A 21,642-nucleotide genomic window follows, 5' to 3' on the forward strand; every position below is an offset into this window, starting at 1 on the left:
CATGGCTCTGCTCCCTTGATCTGCCCCGCATACACTGTTCCATGTGGGAATGAAGCCATCTCCAATTTCAAAATACCTTAGTAATCAAATCTGTTTCCTTCACACTGTGTATTAAAGGATTGTGAAGATAAAAGCTTTCCAATTTTTTGTTCATTGCTTTTTATTACACTTGGGACATTATAATTTTATTGAATTTACTTTTTTGTTACTGTAGTGATCACTGATCAGAGTATTTTTATGTGACAGTGGAGTTTTGCCCTGAGTAGCAGAACAGCCATCCATTTACTCTGAAGCTCTAATTTTAGTTAGGGGCTTTAGTTACACTTTACTGCATAACATTTGCTTTTCATTCAAAAATGACAGCAAGGAAAGTGTTCATCAGTAGAGATGAGAAACAAGCTTATTAGAATAATCATTTATATGGAAAAATATATATTTTGGAACTGTAGAGCATTTCAAATCTATTTATGTTGCTTCAGTATGAAATTATCATCCCCTTTTTTTGGCTAGGGCATTCTATAAAGGGGGAACACATGCAACTAAAGCAGAAAGTCTAAAACATCCCACTGAAAATAAAGCACTATGGCTACACTGACAGCTGCATTCACCATACAGATAAAGTATTCTGTACCTATTAGACATGCATGTTTGTGTAACAGAAACACAGAATTTGGATTGCTAAGACAAACCATTTCTCTGAAGCTGCAGTAGAGAGAGGCTCGATTTTAACACCATCAGATTCCTATCCTGGACCCTGTGGTCTGCGTGTACCTAAGACAGAATCAGTCACACATTTCCCTAGCTCAGATTAGATTTCTCTGTGGGGAGCAGACAGAGCGGGAAAGTGCAGATCTTATTCTTTTTATCATTAGTTTTCTCACAAACAACATCAAAGCTTTAGCGATCCACTGCAAACAAAAGATGGTAAAAGAAGCCAAGCTCTGTTCACAGTATTGTTAGGCAGAGACAGTAGCACCATGAATAGCGGGGCCAAAGGCTGTGCACTCTGCTTCTGGCCAGATAAATGCATAGTCAGGTAGTCAGTGGCAATGACAGCAGCTATTTAAATTTAAGGGAGATGTCTTTGTGGGAGATAAAAAGCTCACGACTTATATGTGCCTGAGATTGCCCTGCTCACCTCTACCTTGGTGCTTCATTGAACTGCTCCATTTTAGTGCTATTTTTAGTGCTATTCAAGATTTTCTTGGGTATTAAGAGCTTCAGACATATAACAGAATATACAGAAGTGAATTTGCATTATTCCATCCAAGAGTCTAGGAGGAATTTGGGAAGAGTAGAAACATTTATGTTTATTCCAGCAAGTACTTTAAATTTTTTAGACTTACTGTGGAGAGACAGTAAAAGTCCTTCTTTATCACATTGCTTGACATGCTCAGAAGGAAATACAGTTACTCAGTCTACAACTACAAGTGCTCTTATATGCCTGTCTTCCTTCAGAAGATAATGTCTAGCCTTGTAATTACATTCATCTTTAGAATAATGCCCCTATAACAATGTAGCTGCAAAAGCATCTATTCTGCTCGTAAGCATACAAGAAAGGCACAGGGTACTGCAAGTGGCAGAGTTCCTGCCAAGTGTAGGGAAAATGGACAGAACTCTCCAGCAATCATGGCTAACTGCGCTTTAACTTCTCCTGTACAAGAGTTGGCTTTGACACCTGAATTGAAAGCATATATGCACACATAGTGGCTTGTGCCAAAAGCTTAAACTCCAGTTACACTTAAAAAGGCAGGAGATTAACCTTTTAATATTCCTTTGCAGAGAAGAAAAAGCTATGCTTTAAGAATCACGTTTACAGTGCCATGTCCTGATACAGCCCTTTTAATTATCACTTCTACCTTTTCCCTCATTCCCTCAGTAACAATTCTGCCTAAGGAAAAATTGTATGAGAAATTCAGGGTTTGATCACTGCTCTAGAAGTATATTCCTGTCCAGAATAGGCTGTATGGGATGGCTTAGACCTTACTCCGGCAAAAGTGGCTGGATGTAACCAAAACAACAACATTTTGGTTCAAATGTTTCTGACCTCTATAGTTGCAACTAAAAAACTTTTAAAATTGTTTAATAGGAAAGAGCTTGTCTGTATGAACAGTTTCAAAATGGCTTATTGTACCCTTCGTTTAACCCATGACTGCATCTGTCTGTACAAAAGTCAGGGTACTGCTGTTCTATTTTAAAAGTTTCCACCTAGTTAGGGGGCAGGGATAGCATTAGGTAGCAAGTTATTCACCATGAACAATTTACAAATATTCACTAAAATGTGTTCACAAGTTGTTCAGAAGTGTTTTAACCAAAAAAAAACAAAACAAAAAAACCCCAAGACTAAGCTATAAAGAAAATGTGTTCGTGGAAAGCAATTTGATCAGGTCTGTGCAATTCCCGTTGACATCAACTTTATAGCTTGTTGAAGGAAGAAGAGGATAACTTTCTATAGATCCTAAAGAATACCCTAAAGATGCACATCTTTGGCAGCACTTATTTCTGACATTTGACTTGGACACAGACAGTGAAAGATAATGCATCTGTGCTTCCCGGGAATGCTTGGCTGGCAAGGATTAGTTAGGCAGATAGATAGTTTCAGGATGCAGCATGTGATAGGCTAAGGCTGTACAGAAATTGGCAGATTAAATTAGTTTCACTTTCTGTTGAAATCCCAGGGGAAAGTTTAGCCGTACTATCCAAGGAAGAGCAGGTGCAGCATATTCTGCTGTGTTTGTAAGAAATTTGCTGCAGAAGAAACTTAATCACGTTAATTATGCCAAATCACTGGGCTGGGGGGATTTGGTAGCTAAGGATCTTGTTTGTCCCTGGGAAAGGAGATTTTAGCACTGCAAAAGGATCTCTGCAGCCCTGAAATAGGAACTCAGCTAGATTCAGCACTTCTGTTTCCTTGTGAGTTTTCTACTAACGATGAACCTAAACAAGACAACCCAGAATTAATTTTCTTGAACCTTGAGAAAAATTCAGATGCTATGACTATTTTCCAACTCCCAGGAATGGAATAGACATCAGCAGACTGTTTTTGTTACCTCACACCGTTAACCTAAGAGTCTTTTTTCTGCTACTTTTGTATTAATGGAGAGAAGAGGTGAAGAAGAGTAATAGAACAAAAGGAAAACCAGAAAAAGAAAATGGAATGCTTTTATTTGCATTCCCCTCTAAGTCAGTCGCTATTTCATAGTGTAATATGGATAATTTAGGAGGTTTCAGAGCAAGGTTTTTGAGTCTGTGCATATCACCTACGCCTTTTTTTTTAACAAGGAGCACAAAGGTCCGGTCCTCTTTTTTTGTTTCCTAACAGCAGTGAGGGCTTTTTGGTTTAGGGATTAACAGAAAGTGTTGTTTTTGTTAAGATCTTTGTAATTTGGTGAGATTATTCATGCGACATTGTATTACTATTGACGATTTCAGGAATTTACATGGTTTCACAAATTGCTCAGAAGACGACACAGCAGAAACATTTATCCCTTCAAATTGGAGTACTTCCTCAATTTCTCAATTAGTTATCTAATGCCAAAAAGGAAACCCATACAGTTCTCAACTGAAAAGACTGTCATCAACCAAGGCATTTTAGAAAATATGGGGGGGGGGAAAGAAGCAACATTTGCCATTGACTTCAATGAAGCTAGGCTTCATTAAAGGCTTTCATCATGATCTGTGAGAAAAAGTGATTAATCCATAATACTGCAATTTCTGTTGCTGTTTTACTTAGAATTATCTGCCCAATGTATTGCAGAAGACATGCAGTTATGTATGGAAATGCATATAAAGGTCTGAGGAAGTAGATTGAAAAGTTAGCAGATAAGGTAGAAGAGACAGCCAATAGAGGGAACTCAAATTGTACAGCAAATCTGAAAGAAGATAAATGGATAATTTAACAGCCATTCAGTTTTCAAGAAAGACAAAGCACAAACTACATTGCATCAGAAAAGGACTAGAAATGATGATGGATGAAACGCTTCAAGTAAGTGTTTAACACAACAGATTCACAGTTGCCTGCAGAATTCCCAGCTGAGGGCAAATTCAAAGAACTAAATAAGGATATGAGACTGATACGGTTTGAAGAGTTTTTCAGAATCCATTTAATAGCAAGGCAGAAGACATTGATCGGCTGCTTGGTTAAAATGTTGAAAGGAAAAGGGGTAGAAATGTTCTGTCTTTTGCACAAACCTTAGATAGAAGCAAAACAATAAACAGCAGAGCCAAACAAGACGTTGCTTATGAAACAATAGCTCTTCTCCTCTGTGGGCAAAACCGCCGTTCTATGCAGTTATAATGAACAGACAGGTTAACTGTTTGTCTAGCAACTATAGCAACACATCAGCTGAGCTATTTCAGCAGGTACCCAGTCCTTCAGTAGCTCTCTTTCCCTCTGACAGCAAAAACACACTTGATGATGGTCAGAGCACACTTTGTTACCAGGACCTCAGTACATATTTTCCTCCCTGAAGTACATGGCACATTTTACCAATGGAGAATCTTATTTTATAACTCATTCATCCATATTATGTATGTTACTTACAAAGGAGTGCAACATTATTCTTGCTAGTATACCATCACCAGAAAGAAACATGACACTAACTCATACCAGAAGAGCTGACCACTTGTGCATGTATTATTAGATCCATTTCCAATCACAATTAGCTCCCTTCTGCACTGCTAACAATTTCTATAGAAGATATACCAGAAACTCATCTTTTCTGTCAGGGAAGTTAGTGCTATTAATTTCATCTAGTTATTTCTTTAGGCACCAGAAAAATTTCTCTGGCTGAAATGCAAAAGCAATGCACTGATGCATTGTGTACTTGACTACATGGACTCCTCCTCAATAAGTCCTAGAAAGAATAACAAGTGTGAGAAGACTGCTGGGGGGGGGGGGTTATTGTTTTTAAATGACCTCAGCCTCCTCCCAAATACAGTAATTTCTTCAGAAAAGTAATGATTAAATAGGGCCCTAAATCAGTGAGGCAATTATTTAATTCACATAAGCGCACAGCCATAGGTTCGTAGAAGTTAAGCCCTTCACCTTCTGTAGAGGGCCCACTGAAGGCAGACTTTCAGTGATCTTTTTGTTTCTAGTACAGGGGCATATGTGTAGAAATGTTTTGGGTTTTTCAAAACATCTTTCATCAAGTAATTTTATTATGAAGATCAAGTCTGTGGATGACTACAATATAGGTTCCAGTTTATCTGAACTAATCTGAAGTTCAAGGACTTTCAAATAGATGGCTCACCTCTGGCCTATGTATTCTCTCATGAAAGCCACTTCAGCAAAACTCAAGCGTCCAGTTCAGCTTTGCTGTAACTGGTCACGACTCTCTTGACTTCAGCAATGCTTCATATGCTTACACCAGATCTCAATTTATCCCTACAGCTTCCTGGTCACTAGTCCTCCCTTTCAACTTAGAAACTGCCTACATAATAAAAGTGATTCATTAGAAAGCACTGGGTTCCAAAGAAGAGTGAACACTGTGACCTATAACTTTTTGATATGTGCTCAGTAATAAAACTGAATTTATACGGTCTTATTCCATAAAATCACTTTACAAATATTAGACCCACAGCCATACTTTCATGAGCTGTAATCTTGTCAAAGCTCGTAAGTTAAGCAAGGTCAGAACTGGTCAATATTTGGATGAGAACCTCAAAAAAAAAACAACAACAACAACAACAAAAAAAAAGCCCCTTGTGGTCCCACATCTGTGGGTTAGGGAGTGCCATGCTCCCCTTTGAAGGGATTTGGTATTAGAGTACAACAAGATGTTGTATTTGTTTTAGCAGTTTAGACTCTGGCCACATCCGTGCTGCATCTTGGATGTTTCCAGTAACATCCTTTCCCAGAGCCAAGCTGACGCAGCAGATGAGTCCTCTGCCTCCGCACCCCCTCACTGCCCTTCCAGCCAGCAAAGAGAAGATCTAATGACAAACGCCTGCTGCTACCCATCACCCCCTCTCTGAAGGGTTTTTTTTTTTTTTTTTTTTACTACTTCTGCTATTACTGCATTCTCTTTGCTTTATATGCCAAGAAAAGCTGTTCTCCCCTTCCGCCACCCCCATAAATAGCTTCCTCTGAATATCTCACGCTCTGCCCCTTTGGAGCTCTTCCCTCAAGCAGCCCTGCCCCTCTCCCAGGTGCCATCACTGTAGTGCTGAAGGCCCCTTTGACCTTGTTTTGTACCGGAGGAGCCTATGGGTGAGAGGAGATGCACTTTGTGACAATATATCATAGGCAGAGCAGTACACAGTGACAGAAGGTACTTAAAATTGTTAACGATGGTAGGAAAAGTCTGTGCTATACGGCAAGTTTCTGAGAAACAGCTTAGTCGCTTTTTGAGGTCCGTAATACATAGACGCAGAAGGGAACTGCAGACTTAGCTGGCTTTTCCTAATGGCCGAGCGCGTGGCCAACAGCACGACTGCTCTCATAGCGTGCTTTAACAGCCTGTGATTCAGAACAACTTTTACACTAAATAGGCTAAAATCGCGAAGGTTACCAATCTTGTACCTATTGCTGTGTGACAAGGCAATTACATCGCAGCACAGGGACTCCATACGGGCATCCAGGTCCCAGGGCCAAGGCCGGAGCGGGGAATGGAAACTCCCCCAAGCGCTGGCTGCCCTCACGCAGCCGTGCAGATGCAGCAGCTGGCAGCAAGCGCTCCTGCGACGCAAAGCAGAGACATGATAAAACAAGGTATTTCTGGAGCTATGAGATTATCTGGTGGCATCTCATGTCAGGCAGCTCTTGAAGACCAATCCTTTTCCCACTGAAGCGAATAATAAATTGGGCCTTAAGAACCAAGATACCAAACTAGACAAATCGCTAGCAAAGCCGTTCCTATGAGGCATGCATCAAAAACAGCAGCATGAAGGAGCACTATTATCAAGGGATTTTCATGCAGTAAAACAGAAATAAAAAGTGCAGCCCAGAGGTAGAGAACCCTGACTAGGCTACAGCCAAGTAAACTTAAATAGCTTTAAGAATAAATTGTTGGTTTAATTCGGATCAGAAACGGGTGCTATGAATGTAGTTCAGTAAATGGTCAAGAACCTGCCAGAAGGGAGAGAAATGTGTTGCTTTTGAGGTAATTTCCCAGAAGCTTCATAAAAGAATTGATTACAGGAGTTTAATAATTAAAACAGCCAGAAATATAGTAATCAAATGAGTTTTTAATTACATCTCAAGTAGAAATAAAATCCAATTGGTGTACTTTCTATTGGAAAAGTCCTAGTGAAATGCTTTGGTAGCTGGAAAAAATAAAATAAAAGCTAATTTCCATAGGAATTATAGTAGTAGGTTTAATTAAAAGACCAGATCAGAATGAAGGAGTCCCAAAGCGAAAAGATACTAAATACGTAAGCAGTGGTTTAAACATCAAATCAATGTCTGAATAAAGACATTTAATAGACCAGATGCAAAATCTGCACTGTCAAGTATCCCTAATCTAAATTAATGCATTACAAGATAAAGTTTCTTAAAATTACACTATATATTTTGTAAGTATTCAACAGAATTAATTGCTTGTGCTGTAGTAAAACTGAAAATCAAAGATATGGTTTATTCTTTCTTAAATACTCCTTTTTATTTATTTTATCAATGTTTAATGGTATTAGTTAACCATGAGGAGTATATTAAGTAACCTCTTCTTGTTATTTAACTGGTAAGCTCTGTTACACGTGAGTTATTAGACTCTGTGATACACATAATACTTTTACAGGAAATCTATATATTTGCTTTTGGATTTAAAAATGTGTTTACAGCTCATAAGATAACAGTGATGACCTTGAAACAAAAGTAAGACTGTGCAGATGCTTGTTGAATCCATTCCTGATCTACTTGGACCTCAGGGCTCTGCTGCAGGCAGAGCAAAGCGAACTGATCTGCGTAGCTCAAGTACCACAGTCCTGCCAGCACCCCTCGGTCTCTGCGGGGGCTGCCGAAACGGAGGCAAGAGGGGTTGCTGCTGCCCTAAGAGCACGGCATACGTCCCGGTCTGCAGCGACAGGCACAGCGCTGGGCCGTGCCACCCTGCTACTAGAACTGAGAACACTGTGGTCTCGCGGCAAGTTTGGACAACAAGATGGTACAGAAAGGACACAGACCTAGCCTAGAGCTGACCAACCACACTGAGCCCGAGCCGGGTGTCGCAGTGAGCTCCTCCTCCTCCTTTACACGGCCTGTAGGCAGACACAGGTTGCTGTATACCATTTATGACAGGAACAAAATGTAATGAATTTTGTGCTTACAGATCCTGGGGCTGACGAGGTCAGAGTGCAGAATGCCCTCTTTGGGCTTAGAGATGTTTGAAATGTCCTGATTTTCAAACACAGGGAAAATATTCTTAAAGTGGAAAAATATTAGAAAAATATTTGATGAAAACATTTTGAAGATTTAAGAAAAAACAGCAAGTTCTACCTGTCAGTGGATGGATGCTGGCATCGCTCTGACAGGGCCCTCCGCTTTGCACAGAAAGGATCTGATGAGTTGCTGTAAAGATCTGAATATCTAATTTGCTAAATCTAGACTGACTTGGTAGCAGTAATGCAGGTGCTAGTGAGCATCAGCAGTGAGCTTTTCACACAGGGATTTATAATGGGTTACTGCCCCTCTTTTTGGATGGGGCCAAACGAGATTTGGGAAATACATGATGATCTGAAATAAAGAGCTAAAAATAGGGAGCTCTGAGGTATGGTGACAAGAACATTATATTTCCAAGTCCGTTAAAGCAAAGGAATGAAATGTCACCAGCAAGCAATACTATATGTGGCAGAGACCACAATAAGCTCTGCCTCTTAGGCCTGGCCCAAGGGTGCGTAATTATCTGCCCAGTCCATGCCATATTCTAAGGAAATAATTTGAAGTGGATTTGCTTCAAGTTCCATACAAATAGGGTAGTTATGGCATGATTTTTAGAAGTGCTGAGCATTTCATATTTCCTACTGAAGTCAACTGAAACTGCAAGTTTTCAGCACATCTTAAAATCAGGCCATTAACCCTTAATTACCATATAATAGCTCAATTAAAAATCTACCAAGACTTACCTCAGTAGCTAACCAAGCTCCCATGGTTTGCAGGCTAGCTATTAAAAAAAACAGTTCTTTAGTGGTGTCTGGGCTTCTGGGGCCATTTAAAGTGGTTGCTGTTAACCCTGCTATTTAAAGCAAAAAATAAAAAAGATCAACTGCAAAGATACCTTCTTCCCTTCTCCTTTCCTTCCAATTTTCTGCACTTTCAGAGCAACTTTTGTTGCCTTCTCTATCATTCTTTTTTTCCCTGCACCAACCTTTTTTTTTAATGGCAAATACATAGTTCCCATACTGTCAGAGAAAGCAAGAAACCCAACTTTCAGCAGAACCCACTTCTTACTAATGAAAAACGCTGCAAAAGATCCCTACAACAGGAACTCCCTTTGTCCTGAAACTGAGCACATTACATGACTGCGTCGGAGGTAACTGGTTCACCCGTTCTTCACATCTGGGTGTTGCTGTTAGGAGGTGCTGTCTCTTTTAATGGGGAGATAAAACTATGTGAAGCAATTGTGATCTTTCCCCATACGCGTTTGATATTAAAGGAGAAGGCAAAATAAACTTCTAGCAAAGGTATGCGGTGATTATATCATTTGGGGGCTGATTCAGAGCTTAGTGAAACCAGATGATTCTCATTTGCTTTTTTGGGCTTTGGATTGGGTAAGTAGAAAAGAGGTGATTTCAGTGAAATTTAAAAAGACAATTTTTTCTTTATTTTGAGCACACAGAAATAGATGCTCTGACAGCTTAGGAAAGCACAGTACTGTTGTGGTTTACTCATCTATAGTTATATAGCAGGAAATAAGAATCTAGCACATGAGAGAATCTGAAGCTTATTTCAGTTTTGTCCAACTTGCCATCCACTTAGTGGACCTCCTCCTCAGAGGCACCAGCAACCAGATAGCCTCAGGCCTTAGAGGGGGATGCCTCAGAAGTAAGGACCAGCTTCAAGGATTAAGAGAAAGCTAAACTATTCAAAGCCCTTTTTGCCATTTTTGGTGCCTTACAGCCTCAACCCTCAAATCAAATGAGTATGAGATAGAGATGCCAATGAAAACCAAAGCCTCACTTACACAGGAATGCACAGCCAGGGGTGAGGGGGGCACAGTGTGCTCTACAGACTAGACTCCATTTATCCTGTTTCCCTCTAGACTGTGAATTAGAAAAGTGGAAATGTTGTCAATATTTTCTCTCTTTTTTTTTATCTTCTTCCAGTGTCTAGTGAAGCTGAATGTGAAACTGAAGCCCATGCTGGACTCTGTGGCAGTGAACAGAGGTAAATGGAAGGAGCTGCACCAGAAAAGACTTCCTTCTCAGGCAGCATCCTCGTCCTCCTTTTCTTCTAGCTTTACTGTGTCTCTTGAAGACATAAATTAAGCCTGCAAATGTCAGCGCTGGTTTACGATAAGAGCTGTCTGAGAGGCTTGCATATGCTTAGGCACGCCATTAAAAAAAAATGCTTTCACAGACATGCTTAATTAATTGGATATTATCTTGATAGCAGTAGTTTGCTTTCACTTGGAAGCTTAGTGGGTCTGAAAGAAAGGCCTGCAGTGTGACTGTGCTGGTATCTGGAGCGACATGGAAGACTTAGCACAAGAAGCATTCATTCAGCTCCACTACATTTCAGCCGCTGCTGTAAAAATCACACAAAGCTGACAACAGCCTGAAATATAAGAACTTACGGCTTAATAAAATTAATAATACAGAGCAGAACTGGGATGCAAGTTGGTCAATTCATATGCAAGAGCTGCAGGAAAAGAGAGTAGTATGTAATTACATTGTTGTTTTGCATCTCTTTAGTACATGTTATGAATCAATTATGCCTGCTTTTGTGATGTTCCTCTCTCACTCTTCCTTCCTCTTTTATGCTTGAATGTTCTGAAAAGCTTGCTTTGTATTCTAAAGAAGTATTTTTTTACAACAAAGCTTCTTAGTGATTGATCAGGGCCTTTAGAATTGCCTACCTTTGCTACATTTAAAAACAAACTTTATTATCTTTAAAAATACCAACCTGTCCCTGCTTTCCTGAGAAATTCATATTAACAATGCAGTAAATTTTCCTGCAAGGGGAAGTTTGTATAAAGGCAAAATATTGCATGGTAATTTGGGGGGGGGGGAATCTTATAAATATACTCCTTTAATGCATTCATTTTTTTAAAGTTACAGTGTCTCCTGAGGAAAAGATTAATGAACTTTAATGAAAATAAAATAAAAATAAAAAATGAAATCTGTTGCCTTGTGCTTCAGGTTTACATTACATTGAAAAGTTTACCATGGATATGCCTTTCTGGTAGAATTTCCAATTGAAATGAACATTTTGAAATGGTAGAGGGAAAGAATACCATCATACTGGACTGACTACCTCTTCTTCCTCTTGCTGTTCCTTCAGTACAATTTAAGACCATGTTATTAGAGCTAGCAGAGTACTAGTCAAGGCTCACATGTAGATGTCTGTGGTAGAGGTGTCATAAAAGTTTAATCAAACATGATAGGTCACAAAACCAAATGTGTCTAGTTCTGCATGATGACACCAGTGTTATGTGAAAGTTGGTCTCCTTCCATTAGCGCAGAGATCACTAGCGCAGCAAAACTATGATCTATGATTTGAGGGTGCTTCCGCTGCTGCATGGCCGGATACAAGAGGATTCGTGTTGCAACGCTTAGGAGTTCCCATTCATGGGGGGGAAAATAATGCTTTTGTACTCTATGAAAAATGTGATTTAAAGACAGGATTGTCTGGCTGTGGGTAAAAGTCACACAAGAAATTAGAGCTGAATTCAGTTCTTAGTTTTACCCCTGTGCCAGACTCCATTTACTTCAGTGGAACTACCTTGACCTGGCACCAACATAATGGAAATCAGAACCTGCCCCAAGTGACCAGATGCTAAAGAGATTTTCAGTTTACAAATCTAAGGAAAGCGAGTTGTGAGCACCTTTGAAAAGCTGACTACATCTGTCTGACAGTCAAATAAAAACAAATATGCTGATCATTTCTTACAGACAAAAAAAGACAAAACAAAACCCTCTGTGCTACTAGTCATGTGTATAGGAGAACAGCTGGAAACTGCAGTACCATTTAAGGAAATCTGTTAGTACACAACTGAGCCACATCATTTTCTCTATTAGAGAGCAGCAGACAAGGAGCAGAAATTCAGACTACACAGCAGTGAATACAGGCACCAAACAGAAATGTTTCTGCTATTATTTTACCACCTTTTTCTTCCCTGAATAAAGATAGATGCAGGATAGTAAGCAGCAAGCCATATAAAACATGCAATATGTACTTTATGGGAGAAACAGATACTAGGGATTGACATAGTACTGCTGGAAGGTACACATAGCTTTCCTGCATTTTGATATTGCATACTGCTAAGTATAACATAAATTATAGTGTATACCCTACAGCCTTCCCCAAGGTTGAGTTTCCCCTCATTTCCTTTCCTTTTTATTGGCTTCAGTGCACTGTTGCCCATAGCAACACCCACCGGCAGAGATGGGAATTCAGCATCACTGCAACCTGACATACAGTTGAAGCTCTAACAATGTCAACCATCAATCAAATGACTGTTTGTAATTGCCTCCATCTATTTCTCCTGTCTTTAGGTATCTTTCATTTTGGGGGTCAAAATTCAGAAAGTGCTGACTAATGTTATGGTTCTGTTCCTCCATCACAAGGAAGAAAATGAGAGTGCTTAGTTAGATCTTTATCAAATTGTTCTTAGGCAAAATGAAGCAACCCTACTGAAATCAGTGAGTCATAGGAGTGTATCTCAGAACAGAATTTGGTCTCTGAGACTGATATATCTCAATCTAGGGGGAAAAAGATCTTAGAATGTACTCAAATTTTCTCAATGCTCAGCTTAGGAATCAGCAAAAGACTTGCATTTTTAAGAGAAAAGGTTCTTTGTGGAAGCACACAGTACAGTAAAGAAACATATGTTTCAAGTTTCTCATATTTAAGATGGTAGGAAGCAATTTTTAAGTAATGTTTACAAGCTTGATATATAGAGATTCTATCTGCTTTTCATTATTTTCTTCTGATACTGAAACACTTTTCTGGTATTTCAGTCAGTTTTGTCAAACTATTCCAAAAGAGATGTGCACGTGAGAGATTTTTATATAAATTATTAAGTCTGAATTCTCCATCTTTTACTTATTTGCCTGACCACTGCACAATCAGAGATCAAAATCCATTGATACCAGCTTATTTCTGCAATTGTGTGTAAAATACAAGACCATAATAGGAGAGGACTAATTAGAGGACATGTGGAAAACAGAACAGAAAATCTGCTGTTAGGACAGCACTAATAAAACCCTGCTTGGCCTTTCTCTGAAGCTGCCCAACATGCTGTTATGTCTGAGCAATAGAAGCATCCTCATTTATTTGCTTCTGCTGTTAGTGGAAATTTTGCCTTGAGTGAGGACTCTAATATTTGCAATTCCAATGGTAAAATGTGAGCGCATGGAACATCCACAGGACCTTAGGGGCTTACATCTTCCCTGAAGGTGCTTTGAGCTAGTTCAGCCGCAATGCCTTTTTTCTAGGTGCAGCCTGAATCCGTTCAGGTTTCCTGTACCATGAGCTATGGGCCAAGGGGTTTCACAGAAGCCAGCCAGCTGCCCTCACTTAATAGCAGAAGATGCTGAGGAGAAGAACTGGGCCTTCATCCAAGCCCTCAAAGATAGTTCAGGCCACACAGTAATTCCACTCAGGATTCTCACCTTTGAGACCCCTTACCTAAACAAGTGCATAAACACATTGCCTAGGGCAAACTGGAGGGAGCCTTGTGCTAGAATCCCACTCGATTTGGAGCAAGCTTTTGAACTATGGTTGCACCTTAACCTGTGGCCTGTTGGGAGTCACAAGGATAGGCTTGTCCCAAGCCCTCCTGCTGAAGCTGCTCCACACTGAGGAGCTGCGTACACATTCGTAGCAGGGAGAGCAAACTCCCCCCCAGTTACAGAACTGATTTCTGTTTGACCTGCTTTGCTTTGGTTATTTATACAAAGCAGAATGGCTTCAGCCAAAGGGCTGGAGAGTGGCTCATGCGTGCCGCTCTCGCAGGCCTGAGGTTAAAGCCCTCTCCTGGGACAAGAGATTGTGACTTGCCAAGAAAACCAAATACTGGTTAAGGCCATAGGAGACTGGGTCAAGGCTCTCCTCTGAATCGGACTGAAGAAGGGCTTCCCTCCTCCCCCCATCTCAGAACAAGACTTCCAAGAGGAGTCTTTGGCCATAATCCTGGTAGCAAAATAAGACAGAGATTTGCCCTAAAAAGGCCTAGTCGTTTGGCCTCTCTCCCAGGCTGGGACCTGCAGGCAAATCAGGACTTCGTCCAGACACGGTTTCATTCCTGCTCCAAAGCAGAAACATACACACTTACAAGGTTAGGCAGCAGCAGCTCATAACAGTTAAATTTGGACACTTGACGTGGCAATTAGACACTTATCTCCCAATTAGCTCTGTCATAGCCAGCCCCTACTGCTTTGCAGGACCAAGGGATCTTGCTGAAAAGGCCATTAGTATGTTTGTGCCCTGAAGAAAATAACTAGAGAGTAGATGAGTATGTTTCATTTTATCTCAGGTATTCATCAGAAGGTGTCCTTGGTACGGTAGCTGCATTTTCTGCACTGGTGACCTTGCTAATTGCTCCTACTTCTAGTGCGCTGCGATTTCATAACATGCTGACAGTTATCAGCAAAGCCAATACTAGTGCTCACAAACTATTTTTGAAGACTGCAACCAGCAGTGCCTAATATAATTTGTAAGATTTAGACTAACTAATCCTAACAAAAAATAGGACAGTGTTTCAGTCTACAGGCTGAATATTTATTTTCCCTTCATAAAACGAAGACAATTTTAGTTATAGCTAGATATTTTGTATATTGAGTGAGATTTTAGAATAGGATTATTTGAGGTTATGCAAAACATAACAGACACTTCCACCGCTTAGAATGTTCCAGGAAAGAAAGTGTAGAGCAAGAAAATTATATTGGCTCTATCAAAGAAACTGAAGATTTTAATAATAAAATTATATGAATGGTTTTGAATGAAACAACGAAATGTAAGCTATAAATCAACTGAAATAAGAGACTCCAGAGGTTTTAATGACTTGAATGTGGCAGTATTGGAATACATACCAAATTGCTTGTTACCTTTTCTTTCTTGGATTATCTTGTATTTAATTACCAATTTATGAACATGTTGGACACTGCATCTTACAATTGTGTGGGGAACACCATTATAAGCTTTCAACCTTTGTGTATGGGAAACAATTGACACATGCACAGATACAGCGTGTATATTTTCTAATGCAAGTGAATCCTACATATTTTCAAAATGCATAGCTTAGGACTTCTGCATCTATCTCCTTTTTGCATTTTAAGATCATTACCCTTATTGTTTTGCTTTAGTAGATTAAACAATGCTGATTCAGCTTTTTTAAAGCATGTTTTTGAAATTAACAACTTGGTTTTATTGGTCTCACTAAAAAAATATAATAAACCACTTTAACGGCTTCCTGTGATTTATTTTTTTATTTTTCATTGCAACTGTTTTGTCAGGTTGAATCAGAACTGTATCTATTGATTACCAAATCACACGGAAGAGCAAGGAAAGCACACGCAACTGAGCAGCTCAAAAATAATTTTTGAAACACGACCTTACAGCATTCGTTCCTGGGAACAAGCCTAACTTCCCTAGATACACTTGGCATTGTTTTAGAATAACTAGAAACAGAATCTGGCCAGTGACTAGAACTGTTTATATCTTCAGAAATTACTCAGACTAATACAAGTCCTTGGTATTGAATCTTCGGGATGTATCATTATTCAGCAGAAATACTTAGCAAGAGCACTCAGCAGAATACCTTGGCAAAAATAAAACCCCCAAACCAAAAAAGCCCTCTGAAGAACAATTACTTTGTTGAAATAAGCAATTTCAGAAAAGTACTAAAACATTTGCTTTACTCTATTAGAGCTCTAGGAAAGCTGTCAGATTCTCTTAGGATACAAACATCCTTCCTTTCCTCAGGCTTTACAAACTTTGGATCGTGATAAAGGAAGTGTTTCACGTTTAAAAAGCACAAGACATCAATAAAATACAAGTCCTGTCTTCCAGGACTGTGTATTTAGCTTAGGGCTTCCCTTTACAGTACTACTTACTGCTTTAAAATATTTAAAGTTTATTTCTCAAGATTTACAAATAAACCATTTGAAATATTCAGTAAATTTCATTTTATCCTTTATTCCTTTCAACTGCAGGAAATATTGAAAAGAAGAAAACATTCAAGTCTAGGTAGTATTTTAAAGAAAAGAGATCTTATCTGAGCTGACCTGCGATTGTTACCAAACACTCCGCTTTACTGCCTGGCAGATGAAAACACGAAAGGGAACAGCAAATGACAGGAGAACGCGGAAAATACCACTTCTTTCTCCGACAGCAACTCTCACGCGCACCCTGGCCGCTGGGGGAACACGGACGCAGCCCCGCGACGCAGCTCGCCGCCATCGGGCGCCGCAGCGGCCTGTGGGGGCCGGAGGGTCACGAGCGCGCGGGGACGCGCGACGCCGTCGCGCTGCGCTGCCGGAGAGCGCGACCAGCACGAGGGCGCGCGGGGGCCGCCGGGATCGCGCGCGGCCTGGCCCGGCGGCCCCGCGCCAGCGCCGTGCTCGTGCCAACGGCCCTTGCGCGAGCGGCTTTCTGACCCTGGCAAGACTTGGCGCTGCGGCCTGAACGTGACCTGCACCATCCCCCAAAGGGCCGGTACGAGGAAACGCTTCGTACCGCGCCGCCGCCGCATGACGACGCTTTGGCACGCTGCGACGGCCTCTACCGCGCCTCCCGGCCGACAGCAGCGGCAGAAGCAGCGCTGAGCTCCGCTCCGCCCCGCCGACCGGGCGGCGGCGCGCGGCGGACTACAGCCCCCAGCGTGCCCCGCGGCGCTGCCCGCCGCTTCCGCTCCGGCGCGGCGGCGGCCGTTGCCAGGGCAGCGGGGGCCCTTCCGGCGGGCGGCAGCGCGGCCATGGGGGCGGTGGCGGCGGACGGCGAGTACACGGCCGTCACGTACGGGCTGATCCGCGCCGGGCGGCTGGGCGAGGCGGCGGCGCTGCTGAGCGGCGAGCTGCAGCGCAGCGGCCGCTCGCGGGGCGGCCTCTCGCTGCTGGGCTACTGCTACTACCAGCTGCAGGAGTTCGCGGCGGCGGCCGAGTGCTACGAGCAGCTGGCGGCGCTGCACCCCGAGCTCGACGCCTACCGGCTGTACCAGGCGCAGGCGCTGCAGCGCGCCGGGCTGTACGGCGAGGCGCTGCGCGCCGCCGCGCCGCTGCTCGACGTGGCCGCCTACCAGGGCCGCGCGCTGCGCCTCCAGGCCGCCGTGCGCTACGCCCAGGGCGACCTGCCGGCCGCCAAGAGCCTGGTGGAGGAGGCGCTGGCCGCCGCGGCCGAGGGCGGCCCCGGCGCGGCCGAGGACCCCGCCGAGCTGCCCGACGCCGAGGTCAACCTGGGCTGCCTGCTGTACCGACAGGGCCGGCACGAGGAGGCCTGCGGCAAGTTCGCCGGCGCCATGCAGGTGCTGGGGTACTGCCCCGAGCTCTCCTACAACATGGCGCTGTGCTCCTACGCTGCCAAGCAGTACGCCCCCGCCCTCAAGCACATCTCGGATATCATCGAGCGCGGCATCCACCAGCACCCCGAGCTCAGCGTGGGCATGACCACGGAGGGCATCGACGTGCGCAGCGTGGGCAACACGCTGCTCCTGCACCGCACAGCCCTAGTGGAGGCCTTCAACCTCAAGGCCGCCATCGAGTACCAGCTGCACAACCTGGAGGCGGCCCAGGAGGCGCTCACGGACATGCCGCCGAGGGCCGAAGAGGAGCTGGACCCGGTCACGCTGCACAACCAGGCGCTGATGAACATGGACAGCCAGCCCACGGAAGGGTTTGAGAAACTGCAGTTTCTCCTGCTGCAGAACCCCTGCCCACCGGAAACTTTTGGAAACCTGCTACTGCTGTATTGCAAGCACCAGTACTACGACTTGGCAGCTGATGTGTTGGCAGAGAATGCCCACTTGACTTACAAACTGCTCACACCTTATCTGTACAACTTCTTGGATGCCATTATAACTTGTCAGACTGCCCCTGAGGAGGCTTTCCACAAGCTAGATGATTCAGCGGGGATGCTGACGGAGCAGCTGAGAAAACTCACAAAACAGGTACAGGAAGCTAGGCAAAATCGGGACGATGAAGCCGTAAAAAAGGCAGTTAATGAATATGATGAGACTCTGGAGAAATATGTGCCTGTCTTGATGGCCCAGGCAAAGATCTACTGGGATATGGAGAACTATGCAATGGTAGAAAAGATCTTCCGCAAATCAGTGGAGTTCTGTAATGAACACGAAGTGTGGAAGCTCAATGTGGCTCACGTGCTCTTCATGCAAGAAAACAAGTATAAAGAAGCTATTGGCTTCTATGAACCAATAGTTAAAAAGCACTACGATAACATTCTCCATGTCAGTGCCATTGTGTTAGCTAATCTCTGTGTTTCCTACATCATGACAAGCCAGAATGAAGAGGCAGAGGAGCTGATGAGAAAGATTGAGAAAGAGGAAGAGCAGTTGTCCTATGATGATCCTGAAAAAAAGATCTACCATCTCTGCATTGTCAATCTAGTCATTGGTACCCTTTACTGTGCAAAAGGAAACTATGACTTTGGCATTTCAAGGGTCATTAAAAGCCTAGAGCCATATAACAAAAAATTAGGCACCGATACATGGTATTATGCCAAAAGGTGTTTCCTGTCCTTGCTGGAGAACATGTCCAAGCACATGATAATGCTGCGTGACAGTGTTACTCAAGGGTGCATCCAATTTTTGGAGCACTGTGAACTGTATGGAAGAAATATCCCAGCTGTTATAGAACAACCACTTGAAGAGGAGAGGATGCACAGTGGGAAAAATACAGTTACATATGAAGCCAGGCATTTGAGGGCACTGATGTATGAGATCATTGGGTGGAATATGTAAATGCTGTTCCCATACTGTAGCAATGAGAACTTTGTATCTGTTAATTGTCTTACACCTGTGTTGATGCTGACCTGGGTAGTCTGTAGTGATACATTTTTTCCCTATTGCTTGCATTTAAATATTTTATCCTGTGTTTTGACAGTATTCGGTGGAAATTAGAATACTTGCATAAATTAACATACACTAAACTAGGAGCATTCTCAGTAATCAGCCATATAAAATATGCTTTAAGATTTGCTGGCCAAGAACTTCATTACAGAAATATCATGGAGTTTCCACCTGTAAAATGTTTTATCTCTGTGCAATTTTGACCAAGTTTCTTTTCATTGGTTCATAATTAAAAGTAATTTGTTATCCATCTCTCCTAGCACAGAAATTGAAGAAACAGAATTGTTTTAATCTCCAATTTGTGCATTTGTGTGAAATGTTTCTTTCTTTTGCTTTTTCCAAGTTATACTTAATACGTTATAGGCTATGTTGATTGTATATTCTAAACAAAAGATGGCTTTATAATAAAAATCAGTCCTACAGAAATTAACATGGCCTTTTCCTAACTCAATGATAATGCCTGAGTATTCTGGCAAATTATAAATCTAATACAGGGACCAAGAAGGAAAGGATATAGTAGCAGTAGGAAAACAGAGCTGAGTTTTACAGAAATTGCAGCTTTTTTTTTCTTCCACAAGCACTGTAAAAGACTCCTCCTTCTGTGCACTCTAACAGCACGTTATGCTAGCAGGTTAACGATATCCCTGCATATTCAAAAGTAAACCAGAGGATATGTCTCAAGCCCATCTTCATGGTATGTCAGTTTAGGACTACCCTTGCAGTAAACACCGTTATGACTGCTTATAACTAGCCTTGCGTTGGCTTTAGAGACACCGTCCAGTGCTACCCCCTCATCTGCTGTGATCCCTCGAGTTACTTGCCAGCTGCAAGTAGCCTCTGTAGCCCTGTAGGTCCATTTGGTAGTGAGTACTTGCAAGCAGCCCCTGAGTTACAGCCTGGTCTGGCCTCCTCTCATTCAAATGCCATTCTTAGAATTTACAAGTGTCTGGTAAAAGACCTTGTGAACATACATTATTTTCCATATTGCTCAAAAAAGCACACAGTTTCAATTTCATGTGGGACTTCTGGCTTCTACTCTTAGATGGAAGAAATCTGCTCCTCATTTTTCTCCTTTCTTACGTTTCTTGCTTCTCCAACACCTCTCTGAAACCCTCTTTATTTACACACATTCCTTTTCTTTAGCATCTCCATCGCACTGGCATTGAACAGTTTATATTCTCAACAGTGTTCACATACTTTTTAAAACATATTACATATATGGATTCCTCACAAAAGCAATCTACCCTTCAGTATTTTTACGTGGTCTAGTACTGATCCCCTTGTCTGCCCTCCTTTTTGTGTATTCTTCCTTCTGAAGTGATAGGTGACCTGCAATTTCTTAAGTCAAGGATCAAGATCTGCAGCTTTAACTCATTTCCCTACCTTTGATGCTGTCTCCCTGAATTGCTGTTGCAGAATCAGAATGCACATCCTTAAAAATCCAATTTCTATGCCATGGTTTACCTGGAAAGAGAGAGGACAGCATTTTTGAAAGTTGCTTTGCTATAAAGCAATGGAATACTTAATATTTCTAGAGAATTAATATGTGTGTATATACATGTATGGGGGGGGGGGTGCCTTGGTCTAGCAGCAGGCCTGTAACCATTTCAATGTAATGAAAGTCAACTCTGCTTATCCCCCGAGCGAGAGGCCTGTTACGGCTGGGGTTGTCCTCTGCGGCTCAAGGGAACGGCTGCAAGTTAGGTGCGGTTAACCAAAACATTCTATGAAGTATAATAAAATTTAACACAGTTGTCTTCAGTGTCTGCAATGGGAAAATATTCTACTGTAGGTAAGACTAAGAAGTAGGCAGTAATATGTGACAAGGTGTCCTAGAAAGGCCTCTGTGGCTCATTACTAGTCCATAAAGCCATCCAGGCCCCCTATTACAAAGATATTAAATATTTTCCACAGCTGCTTCCACATGAGGAGACCTGTGATTTCAAATCTTGTTCACCTTCATGAAGCACAGCAGCAGGCTGTAAAGTATGTTTCTAATTTACAGTGGAATTGTATTATATATTATGCAGCATAAACAGCATGACCTTTAAAAAAAAAGTTTTTAAAAGCCACACCACATAACAGAGAATGGAGTGCAGTCTGTGGGCAGCAATCAGAGCTTTGGTTAATATTCATTGTGCGTACTCAGTAAAAGTCAGTGGACATTTAAAATTTGCACTTTGCCGATTTGCGTCAGTGCAAGTGTTGAACGCCCTCGAAACAATTTAAAACTGAACCGAGAGCAACTTAGAGCTTTATCCACAGCTGACTGTTGGGTGATGTTGCATGCTCTAGCTGTTTCCATACAGCCAGCACACAGCATTCATGGGCGCTGGGTAAGCTGTATTAGCTGCGCTACACCACGCTTCATCTCCTCCTCGCCTTCCACAGCCACCCAGGGCCCCACCGCAAGGGGTCTTGTGGCCACGCGGAGGCGGCAGCACCGGCCGACGCCGGCTCG

General features: G+C 42.3%; 2 protein-coding genes across 2 annotated transcripts in view; both read left to right on the forward strand.

The window, feature by feature from the left end:
• Nucleotides 1-11,222, forward strand: part of PDE11A (phosphodiesterase 11A) — a 146,232-nt gene extending 135,010 nt beyond the window's left edge. The window contains exon 20 of the mRNA XM_067298516.1: nt 10,264-11,222. Within this exon, the coding sequence (XP_067154617.1) occupies nt 10,264-10,425 (162 nt within the window). The 3' untranslated portion in view covers nt 10,426-11,222. The remainder of the gene's footprint in view (nt 1-10,263) is intronic.
• A 5,853-nt stretch (nt 11,223-17,075) lies between these two features.
• IFT70B (intraflagellar transport 70B) lies at nt 17,076-19,611 on the forward strand. The gene has a single exon (XM_013960488.2). It carries the CDS (start codon nt 17,076-17,078, stop codon nt 19,071-19,073), a length of 1,998 nt encoding a protein of 665 aa, XP_013815942.2. The 3' UTR covers nt 19,074-19,611.
• Nucleotides 19,612-21,642: the final 2,031 nt, after the last annotated feature.

This window comes from Apteryx mantelli, chromosome 6 (assembly GCF_036417845.1).
Source record: "Apteryx mantelli isolate bAptMan1 chromosome 6, bAptMan1.hap1, whole genome shotgun sequence".
Taxonomy (NCBI): domain Eukaryota; kingdom Metazoa; phylum Chordata; class Aves; order Apterygiformes; family Apterygidae; genus Apteryx; species Apteryx mantelli.

Coding starts and splice junctions, on each gene's coding strand:
- IFT70B (XM_013960488.2), top strand. CDS start 17,076: ATGGGGGCGGTGGCGGCGGACGGCGAGTACACGGCCGTCACGTACGGG.